This window comes from Mytilus edulis, chromosome 7, assembly GCF_963676685.1.
Source record: "Mytilus edulis chromosome 7, xbMytEdul2.2, whole genome shotgun sequence".
Taxonomy (NCBI): Eukaryota; Metazoa; Mollusca; class Bivalvia; order Mytilida; family Mytilidae; genus Mytilus; species Mytilus edulis.
Genome location: NC_092350.1, coordinates 10,041,744 through 10,059,333, shown reverse-complemented (window position 1 = coordinate 10,059,333; position 17,590 = coordinate 10,041,744). Strand labels below are relative to the sequence as shown.

The 17,590-nt window shown below is 31.2% G+C and overlaps 1 protein-coding gene across 3 annotated transcripts in view; it reads left to right on the top strand.

Moving 5' to 3' along the window:
* The window catches only part of LOC139529889 (sodium- and chloride-dependent glycine transporter 1-like), a 48,615-nt gene that overhangs the window by 19,989 nt on the left and 11,036 nt on the right, over positions 1 to 17,590 (top strand). For all 3 annotated transcript variants that reach the window (XM_071325842.1, XM_071325843.1, XM_071325841.1), the window contains exons 4-13: positions 8,112 to 8,246; positions 8,614 to 8,757; positions 9,881 to 10,043; positions 12,586 to 12,718; positions 13,166 to 13,300; positions 13,801 to 13,904; positions 14,967 to 15,091; positions 15,517 to 15,629; positions 15,884 to 16,012; positions 16,505 to 16,604. In XM_071325842.1, coding sequence (XP_071181943.1) covers positions 8,112 to 8,246; positions 8,614 to 8,757; positions 9,881 to 10,043; positions 12,586 to 12,718; positions 13,166 to 13,300; positions 13,801 to 13,904; positions 14,967 to 15,091; positions 15,517 to 15,629; positions 15,884 to 16,012; positions 16,505 to 16,604 — 1,281 coding nt within the window. The remainder of the gene's footprint in view (positions 1 to 8,111; positions 8,247 to 8,613; positions 8,758 to 9,880; positions 10,044 to 12,585; positions 12,719 to 13,165; positions 13,301 to 13,800; positions 13,905 to 14,966; positions 15,092 to 15,516; positions 15,630 to 15,883; positions 16,013 to 16,504; positions 16,605 to 17,590) is intronic.

The window sequence follows — 17,590 nt, the reverse complement described above, 5'->3', positions numbered from 1 at the left end:
CCTTGAAGTTTTGGAAAATTAGGTTGTTACAACAGGAGTTAACTTGTAAAGTTGATATGAAAAATTTGTCAAAATTGAATATACATATTTAGTTAATTTATTGTGCCCAGCATGTTTGTCAACCCAATTCATTAACATCAGAGTACTTGTTATTCTAATCATGGAAGTATTATATTGACTGTTTTATAAACAATATAATACTTCCATGTTCTAATGCATTCAAGACAATTCCCAATACAAGACAGAAAGTGTCTTTGCTTCTTAATTGACTCAGTTATGTACCATGTATATATCTTATTAGTACTAAGGCCACATTAAAAAATAACGTTGCATTTGATGTTATTTCATATGATTGTTATTTCATTGGATACAAACATGAGACTTTCAGAAATATCTGATGCAAGTGTAGTCATGTTAAATTACTTATTTTCTGAATAACCTTTTGTATATAAGATAAATTTATTCAGGTTCTGTAGACCTCTGTCCGGGGAATCTCAAAAGGCTTTTGAAAATAGAAAGTAGAACTATATTGATGTTTGGTATTAGTTGATAGTAGTTGAATGTTGTTTGCTCAGTATTGGTTGTTTGATATTATTTAATCAAGGTTGTTTGATATAAGTTGAATGTTGGTTGTTTGATAGTAGTTGAATGTTGGTTGTTTGGTATAAGTTGAATGTTGGTTGTTTTGGTATAAGTTGAATGTTGGGTGTTTGATATAAGTTGAATGTTGGTTGTTTGGTAGTAGTTGAATGTTGGTTGTTTGGTAGTAGTTGAATGTTGGTTGTTTGATATAAGTTGAATGTTGGTTGTTTGGTAGAAGTTGAATGTTGGTTGTTTGGTAGTAGTTGAATGTTTGTTGTTTGGTATAAGTTGAATGTTGGTTGTTTGGTATTATTTAATCAAGGTTGTTTGGTATAAGTTGTATGTTGGTTGTTTGATATTATTTAATCAAGGTTGTTTGATATAAGTTGAATGTTGGTTGTTTGATAGTAGTTGAATGTTGGTTGTTTGGTATAAGTTGAATGTTGGTTGTTTTGGTATAAGTTGAATGTTGGGTGTTTGATATAAGTTGAATGTTGGTTGTTTGGTAGTAGTTGAATGTTGGTTGTTTGGTAGTAGTTGAATGTTGGTTGTTTGATATAAGTTGAATGTTGGTTGTTTGGTAGAAGTTGAATGTTGGTTGTTTGGTAGTAGTTGAATGTTTGTTGTTTGGTATAAGTTGAATGTTGGTTGTTTGGTATTATTTAATCAAGGTTGTTTGGTATAAGTTGTATGTTGGTTGTTTGATATTATTTAATCAAGGTTGTTTGGTATAAGTTGAATGTTGGTTGTTTGGTATAAGTTGAATGTTGGTTGTTTTGGTATAAGTTGAATGTTGGTTGTTTGATATAAGTTGAATGTTGGTTGTTTGGTAGTAGTTGAATGTTGGTTGTTTGGTAGTAGTTGAATGTTGGTTGTTTGGTAGTAGTTGAATGGTGGTTGTTTGATATAAGTTGAATGTTGGTTGTTTGGTATAAGTTGAATGTTGGTTGTTTGGTATGAGTTGAATGTTGGTTGTTTGATATAAGTTGAATGTTGGTTGTTTTGATATTATTTAATCAAGGTTGTTTGGTATAAGTTGAATGTTGGTTGTTTGGTATAAGTTGAATGTTGGTTGTTTGGTATAAGTTGAATGTTGGTTGTTTGATATAAGTTGAATGTTGGTTGTTTTGATATTATTTAATCAAGGTTGTTTGGTATAAGTTGAATGTTGGTTGTTTGGTATAAGTTGAATGTTGGTTGTTTGATATAAGTTGAATGTTGGTTGTTTTGATATTATTTAATCAAGGTTGTTTGGTATAAGTTGAATGTTGGTTGTTTTGATATTATTTAATCAAGGTTGTTTGGTATAAGTTGAATGTTGGTTGTTTGGTATAAGTTGAATGTTGGTTGTTTTCATATTATTTAATCAAGGTTGTTTGGTATAAGTTGAATGTTGGTTGTTTTGATATTATTTAATCAAGGTTGTTTGGTATAAGTTGAATGTTGGTTGTTTGATATTATTTAATCTAGGTTGTTTGGTATAAGTTGAATGTTGGTTGTTTTGATATTATTTAATCAAGGTTGTTTGGTATAAGTTGAATGTTGGTTGTTTGGTATAAGTTGAATGTTGGTTGTTTTGATATTATTTAATCAAGGTTGTTTGGTATAAGTTGAATGTTGGTTGTTTGGTATAAGTTGAATGTTGGTTGTTTGGTATAAGTTGAATGTTGGTTGTTTTGATATTATTTAATCAAGGTTGTTTGGTATAAGTTGAATGTTGGTTGTTTGGTATAAGTTGAATGTTGGTTGTTTTGATATTATTTAATCAAGGTTGTTTGGTATAAGTTGAATGTTGGTTGTTTGGTATAAGTTGAATGTTGGTTGTTTGATATTATTTAATCTAGGTTGTTTGATATAAGTTGAATGTTGGTTGTTTGATAGTAGTTGAATGTTGGTTGTTTGGTATAAGTTGAATGTTGGTTGTTTTGGTATAAGTTGAATGTTGGGTGTTTGATATAAGTTGAATGTTGGTTGTTTGGTAGTAGTTGAATGTTGGTTGTTTGGTAGTAGTTGAATGTTGGTTGTTTGATATAAGTTGAATGTTGGTTGTTTGGTAGAAGTTGAATGTTGGTTGTTTGGTTTAAGTTGAATGTTGGTTGTTTTGATATTATTTAATCAAGGTTGTTTGGTATAAGTTGAATGTTGGTTGTTTGGTATAAGTTGAATGTTGGTTGTTTTGATATTATTTAATCAAGGTTGTTTGGTATAAGTTGAATGTTGGTTGTTTTGATATTATTTAATCAAGGTTGTTTGGTATAAGTTGAATGTTGGTTGTTTGGTATAAGTTGAATGTTGGTTGTTTTGATATTATTTAATCAAGGTTGTTTGGTATAAGTTGAATGTTGGTTGTTTGGTATAAGTTGAATGTTGGTTGTTTTGATATTATTTAATCAAGGTTGTTTGGTATAAGTTGAATGTTGGTTGTTTGGTATAAGTTGAATGTTGGTTGTTTGATATTATTTAATCTAGGTTGTTTGGTATAAGTTGAATGTTGGTTGTTTTGATATTATTTAATCAAGGTTGTTTGGTATAAGTTGAATGTTGGTCGTTTGGTAGCAGTTGAATGTTGGTTGTTTTGATATTATTTAATCAAGGTTGTTTGGTATAAGTTGATTGTTGGTTGTTTTGATATTATTTAATCAAGGTTGTTTGGTATAAGTTGAATGTTGGTTGTTTGGTATAAGTTGAATGTTGGTTGTTTGATATTATTTAATCTAGGTTGTTTGGTTTAAGTTGAATGTTGGTTGTTTTGATATTATTTAATCAAGGTTGTTTGGTATAAGTTGAATGTTGGTTGTTTGGTTTAAGTTGAATGTTGGTTGTTTTGATATTATTTAATCAAGGTTGTTTGGTTTAAGTTGAATGTTGGTTGTTTGGTATAAGTTGAATGTTGGTTGTTTTGATATTATTTAATCAAGGTTGTTTGGTATAAGTTGAATGTTGGTTGTTTTGATATTATTTAATCAAGGTTGTTTGGTATAAGTTGAATGTTGGTTGTTTGATATTATTTAATCTAGGTTGTTTAGTATAAGTTGAATGTTGGTTGTTTTGATTTTATTTAATCAAGGTTGTTTGGTATAAGTTGAATGTTGGTTGTTTGATATAAGTTGAATGTTGGTTGTTTGGTATAAGTTGAATGTTGGTTGTTTGATATTATTTAATCTACGTTGTTTGGTATAAGTTGAATGTTGGTTGTTTTGATATTATTTAATCAAGGTTGTTTGGTATAAGTTGAATGTTGGTTGTTTGATATAAGTTGAATGTTGGTTGTTTTGATATTATTTAATCAAGGTTGTTTGGTATAAGTTGAATGTTGGTTGTTTTGATATTATTTAATCAAGGTTGTTTGGTATAAGTTGAATGTTGGTTGTTTGGTATAAGTTGAATGTTGGTTGTTTTGATATTATTTAATCAAGGTTGGTTGGTATAAGTTAAATGTTGGTTGTTTGGTATAAGTTGAATGTTGGTTGTTTGGTATAAGTTGAATGTTGGTTGTTTGATATAAGTTGAATGTTGGTTGTTTTGATATTATTTAAACAAGGTTGTTTGGTATAAGTTGCATGTTGGTTGTTTGATATTATTTAATCTAGGTTGTTTGGTTTAAGTTGAATGTTGGTTGTTTTGATATTATTTAATCAAGGTTGTTTGGTATAAGTTGAATGTTGGTTGTTTGGTTTAAGTTGAATGTTGGTTGTTTTGATATTATTTAATCAAGGTTGTTTGGTATAAGTTGAATGTTGGTTGTTTGATATTATTTAATCAAGGTTGTTTGGTATAAGTTGAATGTTGGTTGTTTGGTTTAAGTTGAATGTTGGTTGTTTTGATATTATTTAATCAAGGTTGTTTGGTATAAGTTGAATGTTGGTTGTTTGGTATAAGTTGAATGTTGGTTGTTTGATATTATTTAATCTAGGTTGTTTGGTATAAGTTGAATGTTGGTTGTTTGGTATAAGTTGAATGTTGGTTGTTTTGATATTATTTAATCAAGGTTGTTTGGTATAAGTTGAATGTTGGTTGTTTGATATTATTTAATCAAGGTTGGTTGGTATAAGTTGAATGTTGGTTGTTTGGTATAAGTTGAATGTTGGTTGTTTGATATAAGTTGAATGTTGGTTGTTTGGTATAAGTTGAATGTTGGTTGTTTGATATTATTTAATCAAGGTTGGTTGGTATAAGTTGAATGTTGGTTGTTTGATAGTAGTTGAATGTTGGTTGTTTGGTATAAGTTAAATGTTGGTTGTTTGGTATAAGTTAAATGTTGGTTGTTTGGTATAAGTTAAATGTTGGTTGTTTGGTATAAGTTGAATGTTGGTTGTTTGATATAAGTTAAATGTTGGTTGTTTGGTATAAGTTAAATGTTGGTTGTTTGGTATAAGTTGAATGTTGGTTGTTTGATATAAATGTCAATGGTTGTGTGGTCCTGGTTGAATGTTAGTTGCTTGGTATTGGTTGAATGTTTGGTGAGTTGTGTGTTAGTTGAATGTTTGTTGATTGTTAAAAAAAATGTTAAGTTGATGAATGGTTATTGATGAGAGTTGATGAGTGGTTATTTTGTATTGGTTGTTTAGAACAGGTTGATTAGAAACTAATCAGGTTTTGTAGTTTTCGTTCATGACGTTTCTACATACACACATTCAGATTTTTTTGATGCCTCATATTCTATGGGTACAAATGACTACAATACATTGTGATGGGAAGTTTGTATTCATCTGATAAGTACATTCATACTCTGCTATTATTCCTGATAGGTTGTAATTAGATAATTACCTTGACTTTGCCTAATTATGAGATGAAAGACAGCAGTGCAGTCTAGTGATTGTTATCAGATTATTATATTACATAATAGAAACGACCTTCAGGGTGCCAAAAAAATGTGGAATGGAAGTTTAATGTCAATGCATTTAAAATCATAAGGAGCAAGGGATTGTATTCCAACAAAAACATTTTGTCTGTCGAAAAATATAAAATTCATTTCATAACATGCAGTCACTTGACACCCAATAAATATTGTACAAAATGAAAATATAATGTAATTTATACTTAAATGCTATGCACTCATTTTACTCCAAGAAGTTGAGGAAGAAAATGTGAATTAAAATTATAAAGAGCTTTTTATTTAAGTATTTCTAATATTGTCATTTGTTGGTCTTTGCTGAACATATAATCAATTGATAGTTGTTTGGGTAATGTCCAGTTGCAAATATATCATGTGTTTATCAGAGGGATATTTATTATAGTAATGTCCAGTGGCAAATATATCATGCGTTTATCAGATGGATATTTATAAGAGTAATGTCCAGTGGCAAATATATCATGTGTTTATTAGAGGGATATTTATTAGAGTAATGTCCAGTGGCAAATATAGCATGTGTTTATCAAAGGGATATTTATTAGAGTAATGTCCAGTGGCAAATATATCATGAGTTTATCAGAGGGATATTTATAAGAGTAATGTCCAGTGGCAAATATAGCATGTGTTTATCAGAGTGATATTTATTAGAGTAATGTCCAGTTGCAAATATATCATGTGTTTATCAGAGGGATATTTATTAGAGTAATGTCCAGTTGCAAATATATCATGTGTTTATCAGATGGATATTTATTAGAGTAATGTCCAGTTGCAAATATATCATGTGTTTATCAGAGGGATATTTATTAGAGTTGTATGTTATTTGTGTCTTCCTGAAACTGTTTCTCTCAGATTTACATAATAAAGGGGGATGTAATTGTTCTAAATCCCCTTTGCTGTTTTGTGGCACAAAAACATGATAATTTTCACATATTGCCTTATAAGTTGATAAACTCACTGTAAAACAATGTGGTAGGGGAAAGGACATTGTTCCTGTATTTTTTTCTGTCTAGTGAAAACATTTATTGTCCTAGAACAAAGATAATTGTTTTTCTAGCAACACAAGGTCAATGGACAAAAATGCAAAAATAATTTCTCTTGACAGTATGAGTCAATGGGCACAATATACATATATAAAAAAGTAAGCACAAAGGTGTCAGTATTCACCTCAGAAACTTACAAAACCTTTGAATAGACTTATTAAGAAGGGATATAATTACGATACTGTTGTCAAGTCATTAAAGATTGCATATTTTGGCGTTAATATTGAGTCACTGATAAGGTCTTTGCATCGGAACTAAACACATTATTTTTTTAAAAACAGTTGTTGGCATGACACGGGTTATGTTCTTCTCATATATGTTATGATGGTATGATACTAAACCCCTAACGGGAAGGATTGTGCCTGATGTTCATATGATGAAATCATAATCTTTCAGTCAGTTTAATTGAAGTCTTGAGCTGGCATGTCAGTTAACTGCTAGTAGTCTGTTGTTATTTATGTATTATTGTCATTTTGTTTATTTTCTTTGGTTACATCTTCTGACATCAGACTCGGATTTCTCTTGAACTGAATTTTAATGTGCGTATTGTTATGCGTTTACTTTACTACATTGGTTAGAGGTATAGGGGGAGGGTTGAGATCTCACAAACATGTTTAACCCCGCCACATTTTTGCGCCTGTCCCAAGTCAGGAGCCTCTGGCCTTTGTTAGTCTTGTATTATTTTAATTTTAGTTTCTTGTGTACAATTTGGAAATTAGTATGGCGTTCATTATCACTGGACTAGTATATATTTGTTTAGGGGCCAGCTGAAGGACGCCTCCGGGTGCGGGAATTTCTCTCTACATTGAAGACCTGTTGGTGACCCTCTGCTGTTGTTTTTTATTTGGTCGGGTTGTCTCTTTGGCACATTCCCCATTTCGATTCTCAATTTTAAGATATGGTTAAATTGAAATGTACTTTATGAAGAGGTTTATTTTGTTGTAGTAATTATCATCTCAGTCTGCAGGGTGTCAAGGCTGAGGAGAAAGAATGAAGTCTTTGTTATTAATTACATTCAAGAACAACTATGAGGCGGTCATTTTGTTGGCCATTTTTTTATATCTTCAAATTTTTTTGAGTCTAAACCTTTTTTCTTGTGGATCACTGACAATATAAGATCACAAATGAACACCATGGAAATTGCATTCAACCCTATAGCCATAGGCAACATGGTCATTATGTGTTAACCTTGTCAGTCTTATGTCCTTTTGTCCTTCTTATTGTTATTTCCACAATCTAAATTATGTTTGCCTCATGCAAGTTTTATGAAATTCATACACAATGCAAATAGCAACAACACACAGAGGTAAAATTTGAGCAGTGAATTGCTTACTGTTCTAGAGTTACATCCCTTTATAACTTGTAAAATAGCAATTCTGTTTGCTTCCCTATTTCAGTTCAGTTTGCATCATGCAAGTTTTATGAAACTCATAATGCTAAGAACCAAAACTACCAGAGTTTGAATTTAGGCAGTAATTCACTTTGCACTCTAGAGTAAGGCTCCTTTTCAACTTGGAAAATTGGAAAGTTTGAGGTGGGGCATTCATGTCTTCAGCTGAAAGAGTTAAAATGATTTTCAATCCTTATCTGCATTTTCTGTATTATAAAATAACAAACAAAAACTTGTATGATTTCAGGTGCATTTGTATTTCCTTTCATTCTGATGTTGTTTTTACTGGGTATACCGCTGATGTTCCTGGAGTTGGCTTTTGGACAGTTTGCTGCCTTGGGACCTGCCGCCATCTTTGACAGATTTTGTCCTTTGTTTACTGGTAAGTAACATAAAATACTGTTGTAAAAATGGTTGATAATTACCCTTATAATTCAAATGTTGATGACGAGCAAAGTTTTAAGATCACGAACATGGAAGAAACTTTTCAATAAACAAAAATACTTCAAACAACTTAGTAAATTTGGTAGATAGTTGTCTCGTTGGCAATTGTACCACATCTTATTTTCATATAATGATATTTTTTTTACTGAATATGAAGGAAATGACTGAACCTTTTTTTACACCTCTTTACACATCTTATTTTGAATGAGTTTCATAGAGGTTAAAACTTGCTTTGAAATTCCATATAAATTTTAATTATCAGGTACTTGCACAAGACAGTAATAACGTATGACTTTGTTTTTCAGGACTGGGCTATGGTATGATAGCTATATCAGGAATGGTTGCTTTGTATTACACAGTAATTATAGGATGGTGTATACTCTACCTATTTATATCCTTTACGGCTGTGTTGCCATGGGAAGATTGCCATCCAGACTGGGCTACACAGTGTAAGTACCCTTAATTCTTGGTATTAAACATGTAAAAAGATATCCATATTAAGCAAACTTGAAAGTTATTGTAATACATCTTTGATTGGATGAAGACTGCTTTCAATTCAAACATTGATAGTCAATTGAACACATTGCATATCAGATCTGTTATTTTGGACCATCTTATGCAGAGTTATGGCCTTTAGACTTAGAAATTCACTCAAATAATCAGTTTTCCATACTTTTCGTCATACTTGAAGATATTTGTTATATAGTTCACACCATGACAAATTATAGATCAAGTTAGCATTTGTTCCAGTACAATGAAGATTTAAACATTAGGGGACTATATATTGACATGCAATACTCTCAGAATGCTTGTTATTTGTATTTTCAGACTGTTATCTTTATAGTTTTGCTGAAGTCCCATTTTAACACTATTATTGTTTGTATTTTCAGACTGTTATCTTTATAGTTTTGCTGAAGTCCCATTTTAACACTATCATTGTTTGTATTTTCAGACTGTTATCTTTATAGTTTTACTGAAGTACCATTTTAACACTATCATTGTTTGTATTTTCAGACTGTTATCTTTATAGTTTTGCTGAAGTCCCATTTTAACACTATTATTGTTTGTATTTTCAGACTGTTATCTTTATAGTTTTGCTGAAGTCCCATTTTAACACTATTATTGTTTGTATTTTCAGACTGTTATCTTTATAGTTTTGCTGAAGTCCCATTTTAACACTATCATTGTTTGTATTTTCAGACTGTTATCTTTATAGTTTTGCTGAAGTCCCATTTTAACACTATTATTGTTTGTATTTTCAGACTGTTATCTTTATAGTTTTGCTGAAGTCCCATTTTAACACTATTATTGTTTGTATTTTCAGACTGTTATCTTTATAGTTTTGCTGAAGTCCCATTTTAACACTATCATTGTTTGTATTTTCAGACTGTTATCTTTATAGTTTTACTGAAGTACCATTTTAACACTATCATTGTTTGTATTTTCAGACTGTTATCTTTATAGTTTTGCTGAAGTACCATTTTAACACTATCATTGTTTGTATTTTCAGATTGTTATCTTCATAGTTTTGCTGAAGTCCCATTTTAACACTATTATTATTTGTATTTTCAGATTGTTACTCATACAGTGCTGCAGATGCTTGTGCAGCTGTGAATGGCAGTATTTACTTCAATCAGACTTGTTATAATGCTACCTCGGCTATTGAAGGAAATATTCATCACCTTTTGAATACAACCCATGCAGAAAGACATGCTCCTGCTCAAGATTATTTTGAGTATGTTGACAAATCAATTGTAAGCTTGTGAAATGTTGCTATGTATTATATGGTATGTTATAATTGTGACAGGTAAGAATATCGTGATGGTGGGGATAAACAAGAATTGTAATACAAGTTCAGCTGAGATTTGTGAATATCATGAGTAAAAGTCCTAACTAAAAAAAAAAGGAAGCATTGCTCCTGAAAATCTTGTTCTTGGCAACTAAAAATCAAGTAGGTCCTACAATTTGTTCTTGTAGTCTTGATGTTCAACTTAAATTTTGTGCTGTTTAGTTCTTCTTTGCAGCTTTTTGGTATTCTGAAAACTGTTTATGAGAAATAGTTCTTTCAATAATATTTTTATTGTCTTGCCTCTAAAATGTTGTGAAAAAGCTATTCTCAGACTAGATTTCATCCCCTCATCTTGGTTCATTGTTGTTTTGGTCCTTGTTGGTCTAAGTAGTCAAGCTACTGAATCACTAGCCAGTCAACACTGAGGTTGGGATTTAGAATCCCATAAGGAGCAGGTGCACTTTAATCCAATCTTAAAATGACAGTTTTTGTCGAGCCTGCAACTTTTGTTGCAGAAAGCTCGACATAGGGATAGTGATCCGGCGGCGGCGGCGTTTAATAGCTCACTTCTTAAAAGCTTTATATTTTAGAAGGTGGAAGACCTGGATGCTTCATACTTTGTATATAGATGCTTCATGTTACGAAGTTTCCGTCAGTCACATGTCCAATGTCCTTGACACCATTTTCATGGTTTAGTGACCACTTGAAAAAAAAGTTCAAATTTTTTGTAATGTTGAATTCTCTCTTATTATAAGTAATAGGATAACTATATTTGATATGTGCGTACCTTGCAAGGTCCTCATGTCTGTCAGACAGTTTTCACTTGGATCAGTGAACAAGGTTAAGTTTTGGTGGTCAAGTCCATATCTCAGATACTATAAGCAATAGGGCTAGTATATTCAGTGTATGGAAGGACTGTAAGGTGTACATGTCCAACTGGCAGGTGTCATCTGACCTTGACCTCATTTTCATGGTTCAGTGGTTATAGTTAAATTTTTGTGTTTTGGTCTGTTTTTCTCATACCATATGCAATAGGTCTACTATATTTGTTGTATGGAATGATTGTTTAGTGTACTTGTCTAGCGGGCAGATGTCATGTGACCTTGACCTCATTTTTATGGTTCAGTGGTCAAAGTTAAGTTTTTGAGTTTTGGTCTTTTTATCGAATGCTATATGCCATAGGTCAACTATATTTGGTGTATGGAAATATTTTATGGTCTTTATGTCAGTCGACCAGGTTTTATTTAACTGTGACCTCATTTTCACGGTTCATTGCACAGTGTTAAGTTTTTGTGTTTTGGTCTATTTTTCTTAAACTAGAAGTAATGTGTCAACTATATATGTTGTATAGAAGCCTTGTTAGCTGTACCTGTCTGCCTGGCATGGTTCATCTGACCTGAACCTCTTTTTCAAGGTTCATTGGTCTTTGTTTAGTTATCTTGGTTAATGTTAAGTTTATGTGACAGTTATAATAAAGCTTAGCTTTATACTTAGGACTATCAACATAATATCAATGATTAGTATAGAAGGCGAGACATTTCAGCATGTGCACTCTTGTCCTATCAAAAGTATGGTTCTCTTAATTCCACCATTTGTACTATACCATCAAAATTACATATTATGGTGAGACATACATCTGTATCAACAGTTTATTTAATACATTTAAAATGAGAAGGAGATGTGGTAAAAGTACCAATGAGTCAACTCTCAATTCAAGTCACAATTTATGAAAGTAAACCATTATAGGTCAAAGTACAGCCTTCAACACAGAGCCTTCAACACAGAGCCTTGGCTCACACTGAACAGCAAGCTATAAAGGGCCTAGAAAAAATTACTAGTGTAAACCATTTAAACGGGAAATCCAATGATCTAATCTATATAAAAAACAAAAAACACTGAAAAACCACATCAACTAACGACTACTGAACATCAGATTTCTGACTTAGGACAGGGAGCAAACAATTTCAGCGGGCTTGAACTTTTTTATTGAACCAAACATCCGCCCTGGTCTGAAACAATAGTATAACATCATAACATAGAACATGTAGAAAGACACACTATAAAATATCAAATGCAATGGCTTAACTCAATCAAAAGACATATTAACACAAGGGGACATACACTGAATGAAGAAATTTGATCTATGATACAATGCAAGTACAAAATCAGTAAAATAAGGGATGAATAATAAAGTAACAGTATTATCATTGATTCTATGTGGTAAAGTGATAGCTTTGACAAACAATTATATAAGAAAAGTGATTATCACCCATTGAAATATATATGTAAATAGTACCTGGAATATATTACAAAATAATTGCCTTGCGCCTCACCTTTACATTCCCTTATAGATTTTGAAAAGAAGTTGGATAGCTGTTCTTTTATTACGAATATATTTTAGGTCTTTCCTAGTAAGAAAAAAAGGTCGTACCCAATGCAATCATATATATTACATGTGTGGTTACTAAACATTGTTATATTTTTTCAGGGTTGAGATTTTGGGTTTGTCACCTGGTATTGAAGTAATTGGTAATGTACGTTGGAAAGTTATCTTGTGTTTGGCTGCTGCCTGGACACTAACTTTCTTAGCTTTAGGAAAAGGAGTAAAGTCCACTGGAAAGGTTTGTCATACACAATATTAGTTAAAACTGAAACAAAGATAAAAAAATAAATTAATAATTATCACATAAGTCTATGTATTGTCAAAGGACTTTTAGTCAAATATAAAAATTGTCTGACAAGGTTTGGATTAAAGAGTACTATAGTAAAAAAAAAAATAAGCATAGAAACAATTTCACAATGTATGTTTTCCCTAGGGATAGGTGAGACACCATTAAATAAACAATGAACCTGTTAAAGTGTACACTATATATACTAAAACATGTTGAATCCGAATCCTGTATCTAATACAAAACCCTGTTGAAAGTATAACCTTTGTATACCAATAAACCTTTCTTGAACTGAACTCTTGTTCTAGAAAATGTAATAGATATTCTTGAATACCTAAATCTGTGTAAAACAAAACATATCTTTGTCAGTATTGTGTATTAAAGAATTTATTTTTTCAGGTGGTATATTTCACAGCCTTATTTCCTTACTTGGTATTGTGTATCTTGTTTTTCCGTGGGGTTACCCTCCCTGGTGCTATGGATGGCGTCCTATATTACATCACACCAAGATTTGAGAAGTTAACTGATGCTAAGGTAAGTAGATACTTAGTCATTCAATCTTATCTTCCTTTTAAATTATATCTAAGAACAGTGGAAATTAGGTGAATCTCCGTTTAAAATCAAAATATTTTCTTATTTTGTCTTCATCTTGTTATATCTATGTTTTTGGAACATCTGAAATCACTTAATAGTTAATTTAAAGAATAATAGCAATTGCTTAATTTAATTTCAATAACTGTACAAAAAGGAAATAATTCTGTAAAAAATTATCAAAATCTTGCCAAACCTTTAACAGAAAAATCCTTTTAGTTGACCAATATGTTTGGGAGATTGAATTATTTGGTAGTTTTGATGTATTGATTGGAATAAAGAGCAATACTTAATATTAGATATTGATTTACAAGAATATCACCTGCAATAGATATAAACGGATGTGATATGAGTGCCAATGAGACAACTTTCCATCTAAGTCACAAAATGTTAAAGTAAACCATTATAGGTCAAAGGTCAATAATACATTTTCAATTTTCCAGGTATGGTCAGATGCAGCAGCCCAGATTTTCTTTGCTCTGAGTCCAGCCTGGGGTGGATTGATCACACTTTCAAGTTATAATAAATTTCACAATAATTGTTTGAAGTAAGTACCTTCTTTGTCCAACATGAGATCTAGTCAACAGATGTTTTAAATATATTGACTGAAATGGGACAAGATTTTATAGCCAAATAATTTCTTGAATGGGGCAAGATTTTATAGCCAAATAATTTCTTTTTTTTTTAGATTGAAAAATAAAACTAAATGAATGCCTAAAAATGAAAATGGAAAGTTAAAAACAAAACGAAGGTGAAATATATGGCAGCAGTCCTTTTGCGGGTATCATTTGCACCAAATTTTGTTTCCCAAATGAATCAATTGTGCCAATATTCGGCACTTATTTGCACCAATTTACCTGCACATTTCTTTCAGAAACATTAATGATTAATATTTATTCTTATTTTTGGCTTAAAAAGAATCATATATCGGAGATATTTCACCATGAAGATGAGCATCTGTAGAGAAATGACTTAAAATGCATTAGACAGTCCATGTACAGAGAGAGAAGAAAACTTATTGCTTTGCTGAATATTTATTACATGATATGCCAAAAGAGAAGAAAAAAGAAGCTTTTGCTGATTATGTTTAAGCCACAGATGTTGATGCTTTGTTCCCACCATCTGTATAGGCTGATTCTGTATATACCGAAAGACATATCAGTACTGGAGCAGAAGCATTCAACGGGAATTATTATGAACTGTTCGTTTAAGACAATAAGGGGAAGTAACAAGCTACTACAAACATTAAATTTGGAAATACACCCATGCAACAGCAGTAAGAAGAAAGTATGTTTCAGAATAGGAAACATTTGCCGAACAAAGGAGGAGGGAAATCATTTTTCTTCGAATAGGTGCAATCATATGTTTTATTTTTGGCGCAAATGATACCATGTAAATTTAAAACAGGTGGCGCAAAAGGATGCATTTTTGGCACAAACAGATCTCTCCCAAATATATTGAGTAAAGAATGTCTGTCTGTATGATACAAACAGTCTTTTACCATTTTTCACTGGAACAGTTAAAATTAGATTTCAACTAAAAAATTCTTGGTTACAAAATGGTTTGAAGGAACAGATTGATTTCATATTTTTTGTACTTTATTTTCCAGAGATTCGTTAATAGTATCGTTTGGCAATATTTGTACAAGTTTATTTGCTGGCTTTGTGATATTCTGTATCATTGGATACCTGGCCAAAGAATTAGACATGCCGATAGATAAAGTTGTAGATGAAGGTAAATATCATTGGCTAGCTTTTTAAAAAGATGCTAAATTAGCTTGTTTTATGATTACACTGATGGGTTTTTCAATCAAACTTAAAAATCATTTTCACTTTTAAAGGGAAATAATTGTGAATTGTTCTTTATTTCAGGTAACCCTGAATTGTACTTTTTTTCAGGTGCTGGTTTAGCCTTTGTAGTTTATCCAGATGTAGTTACCAGATTACCTATATAAGGGAAACAACTCTGAATTGTACTTTATTTCAGGTGCTGGTTTAGCCTTTGTAGTATACCCAGATGTAGTTACCAGATTACCTATATAAGGGAAATAACTCTGAATTGTACTTTTTTTCAGGTGCTGGTTTAGCCCTTGTTATATCCAGATGTAGTTACCAGATTACCTATATAAGGGAAATAACTCTGAATGTTCTCTATTTCAGGTGCTGGTTTAGCCTTTGTAGTATACCCAGATGTAGTGACCAGATTACCTATATCTCCCCTGTGGGCTATATTATTTTTTGTTATGATGATCACCCTGGGAATGGGTAGTGAGGTGAGTTATATACAACAATTAACATGTGGATAGAAAATGGGGACTATAATTAATAATAACAAAAAAAGGGGCTGTAAGTACAAATCCATAATTTCAAACATATGGACCATAATAACCATTTGTCTATTTTTTTTACCAACAAAAAAGAAGACTGTATTGAAAACTGTTGTTGTGGCATTTTTTTCTTGCTGTATGTATTACTTACTCAGTATCGTATTTGATAAACATAAGGTTATTGATAATTTTATTTGCAGTTTGCTCTGTTAGAGACCTGTCTGACAGCCATTCAGGATACATACCCATCATTGAGGAAGAAGAAAGTATGGGTAGTACTAGTCACCTGTATCATTGGATTCTGTGGTGGTATCATTGTTACAACTCAGGTAAAATATACAATCAGTTATACTGCTTTTGAGGATAAGTCTTTTAGAAAATAATCGTGCAATAAGATGGAAGTCATATCACCTATAGTTCACATTCCAGTGGCTGTTCATGTAAATTTTATCTAACCAATGTGGGAATGAGTTGAACTCTGTCATGGTAGATATTTATTTGAGTTTTTAAAGTCTGTAACAGATATTAAATTTTACATATCTACTCATCTCTCTAGATAATCTAAGTGACTAACAGTCTAGAATTAATTTTTATACATACGTGTTCATTTCTCTCTATATATACTACACTAGTTAGTAAAACATTTTCTGGATTATATACAATCATTAAATAAAATATTGATATATTACATTGTATTTTTCACTTTTGAATGTTTATTTTTAATAAATAATTGACAATTAAGCATAAATTTATTATGTTTGATAATGTTGATTGTTACTATGTGTAATAGTTGATGGAGAACTTCTCTGACTAATTTTCAGGGTGGTATGTTTGTGTTACAATTGATGGACAACTACGTTTCAAGTTGGTCTGTGTTTATTATGGCTGCCGGAGAAAGTGCCCTGGTTGGTTGGGTTTATGGTATGTATCAAACAGTCAAACCAGAGACTTTAAAAGGAGTATTTCCTGATTCTCCATTTTGAAGTAAGAGTTGATACTGGTCATCTCAAATATAATATTAATGTCTCTGGGTAGGTTGACACATCTTCCTGAAGACTTGATATAACACACTCAGAATCCAGCTATGAGTGTTAAACAAGTACAAAGCAGTAATCATATTAACTTGATCTACAACATCAACCCATCCACCCATCTATCAGTGGCGCCCCTCTCTTTATCAGATAGGATATGACACAGATGTGGGGTATATGTTAATGAGCTCAACCACAACAATAAAACAAAACATACTCGTGAGCATGCTGTATGCAGAATATATCACATAATCATTTTGCGGAGATAAAAGTATTTAAGAGACAGATTTACCATAAAAGATTACTATCATAGAAATCAGTCTTACTAAGCGGTACTTTTATGGATATATTTTTTATTCAGATTAAAGACCAGTTGAAAAATTTTCATAAACGTTTTATTTCCATCATATATATCCGTATTCGGCCGTGTATAGTACGCATTTATGTATAGTCCGCACCCCCTTTTCGTCCCCTCAAAATCGAGAAAAAAAGTTTTGTAAAAAAAAAATAAGTCTAGTTCACTAAAAATCCATGTATTTTATAAAAAAATAATTATGTTTTATTTATTTCATGAAAAAAAATGAAGTGGTAGAGCTTTTCATCAGGTTATTAATAATTTTATAAAAGTATTTATTAATCATATTATCCCTTTTAAAATCAACAATTGTCTAAGTATGTCCAAGCTGATATATAATATTACAGAAATAATTTGAATATTATGGAACAAAAGAAAAAAAGAGATCAAACATCTAAATTAATTAGCAGTTATCAAAATTTTAAAACTATTTAATCTTTTCATTGATCATGTTGTTTTATTGACTGGGGTTATAATATTTAACACCTGTCAAAACTTGACATCATTATTTAATTGCTACA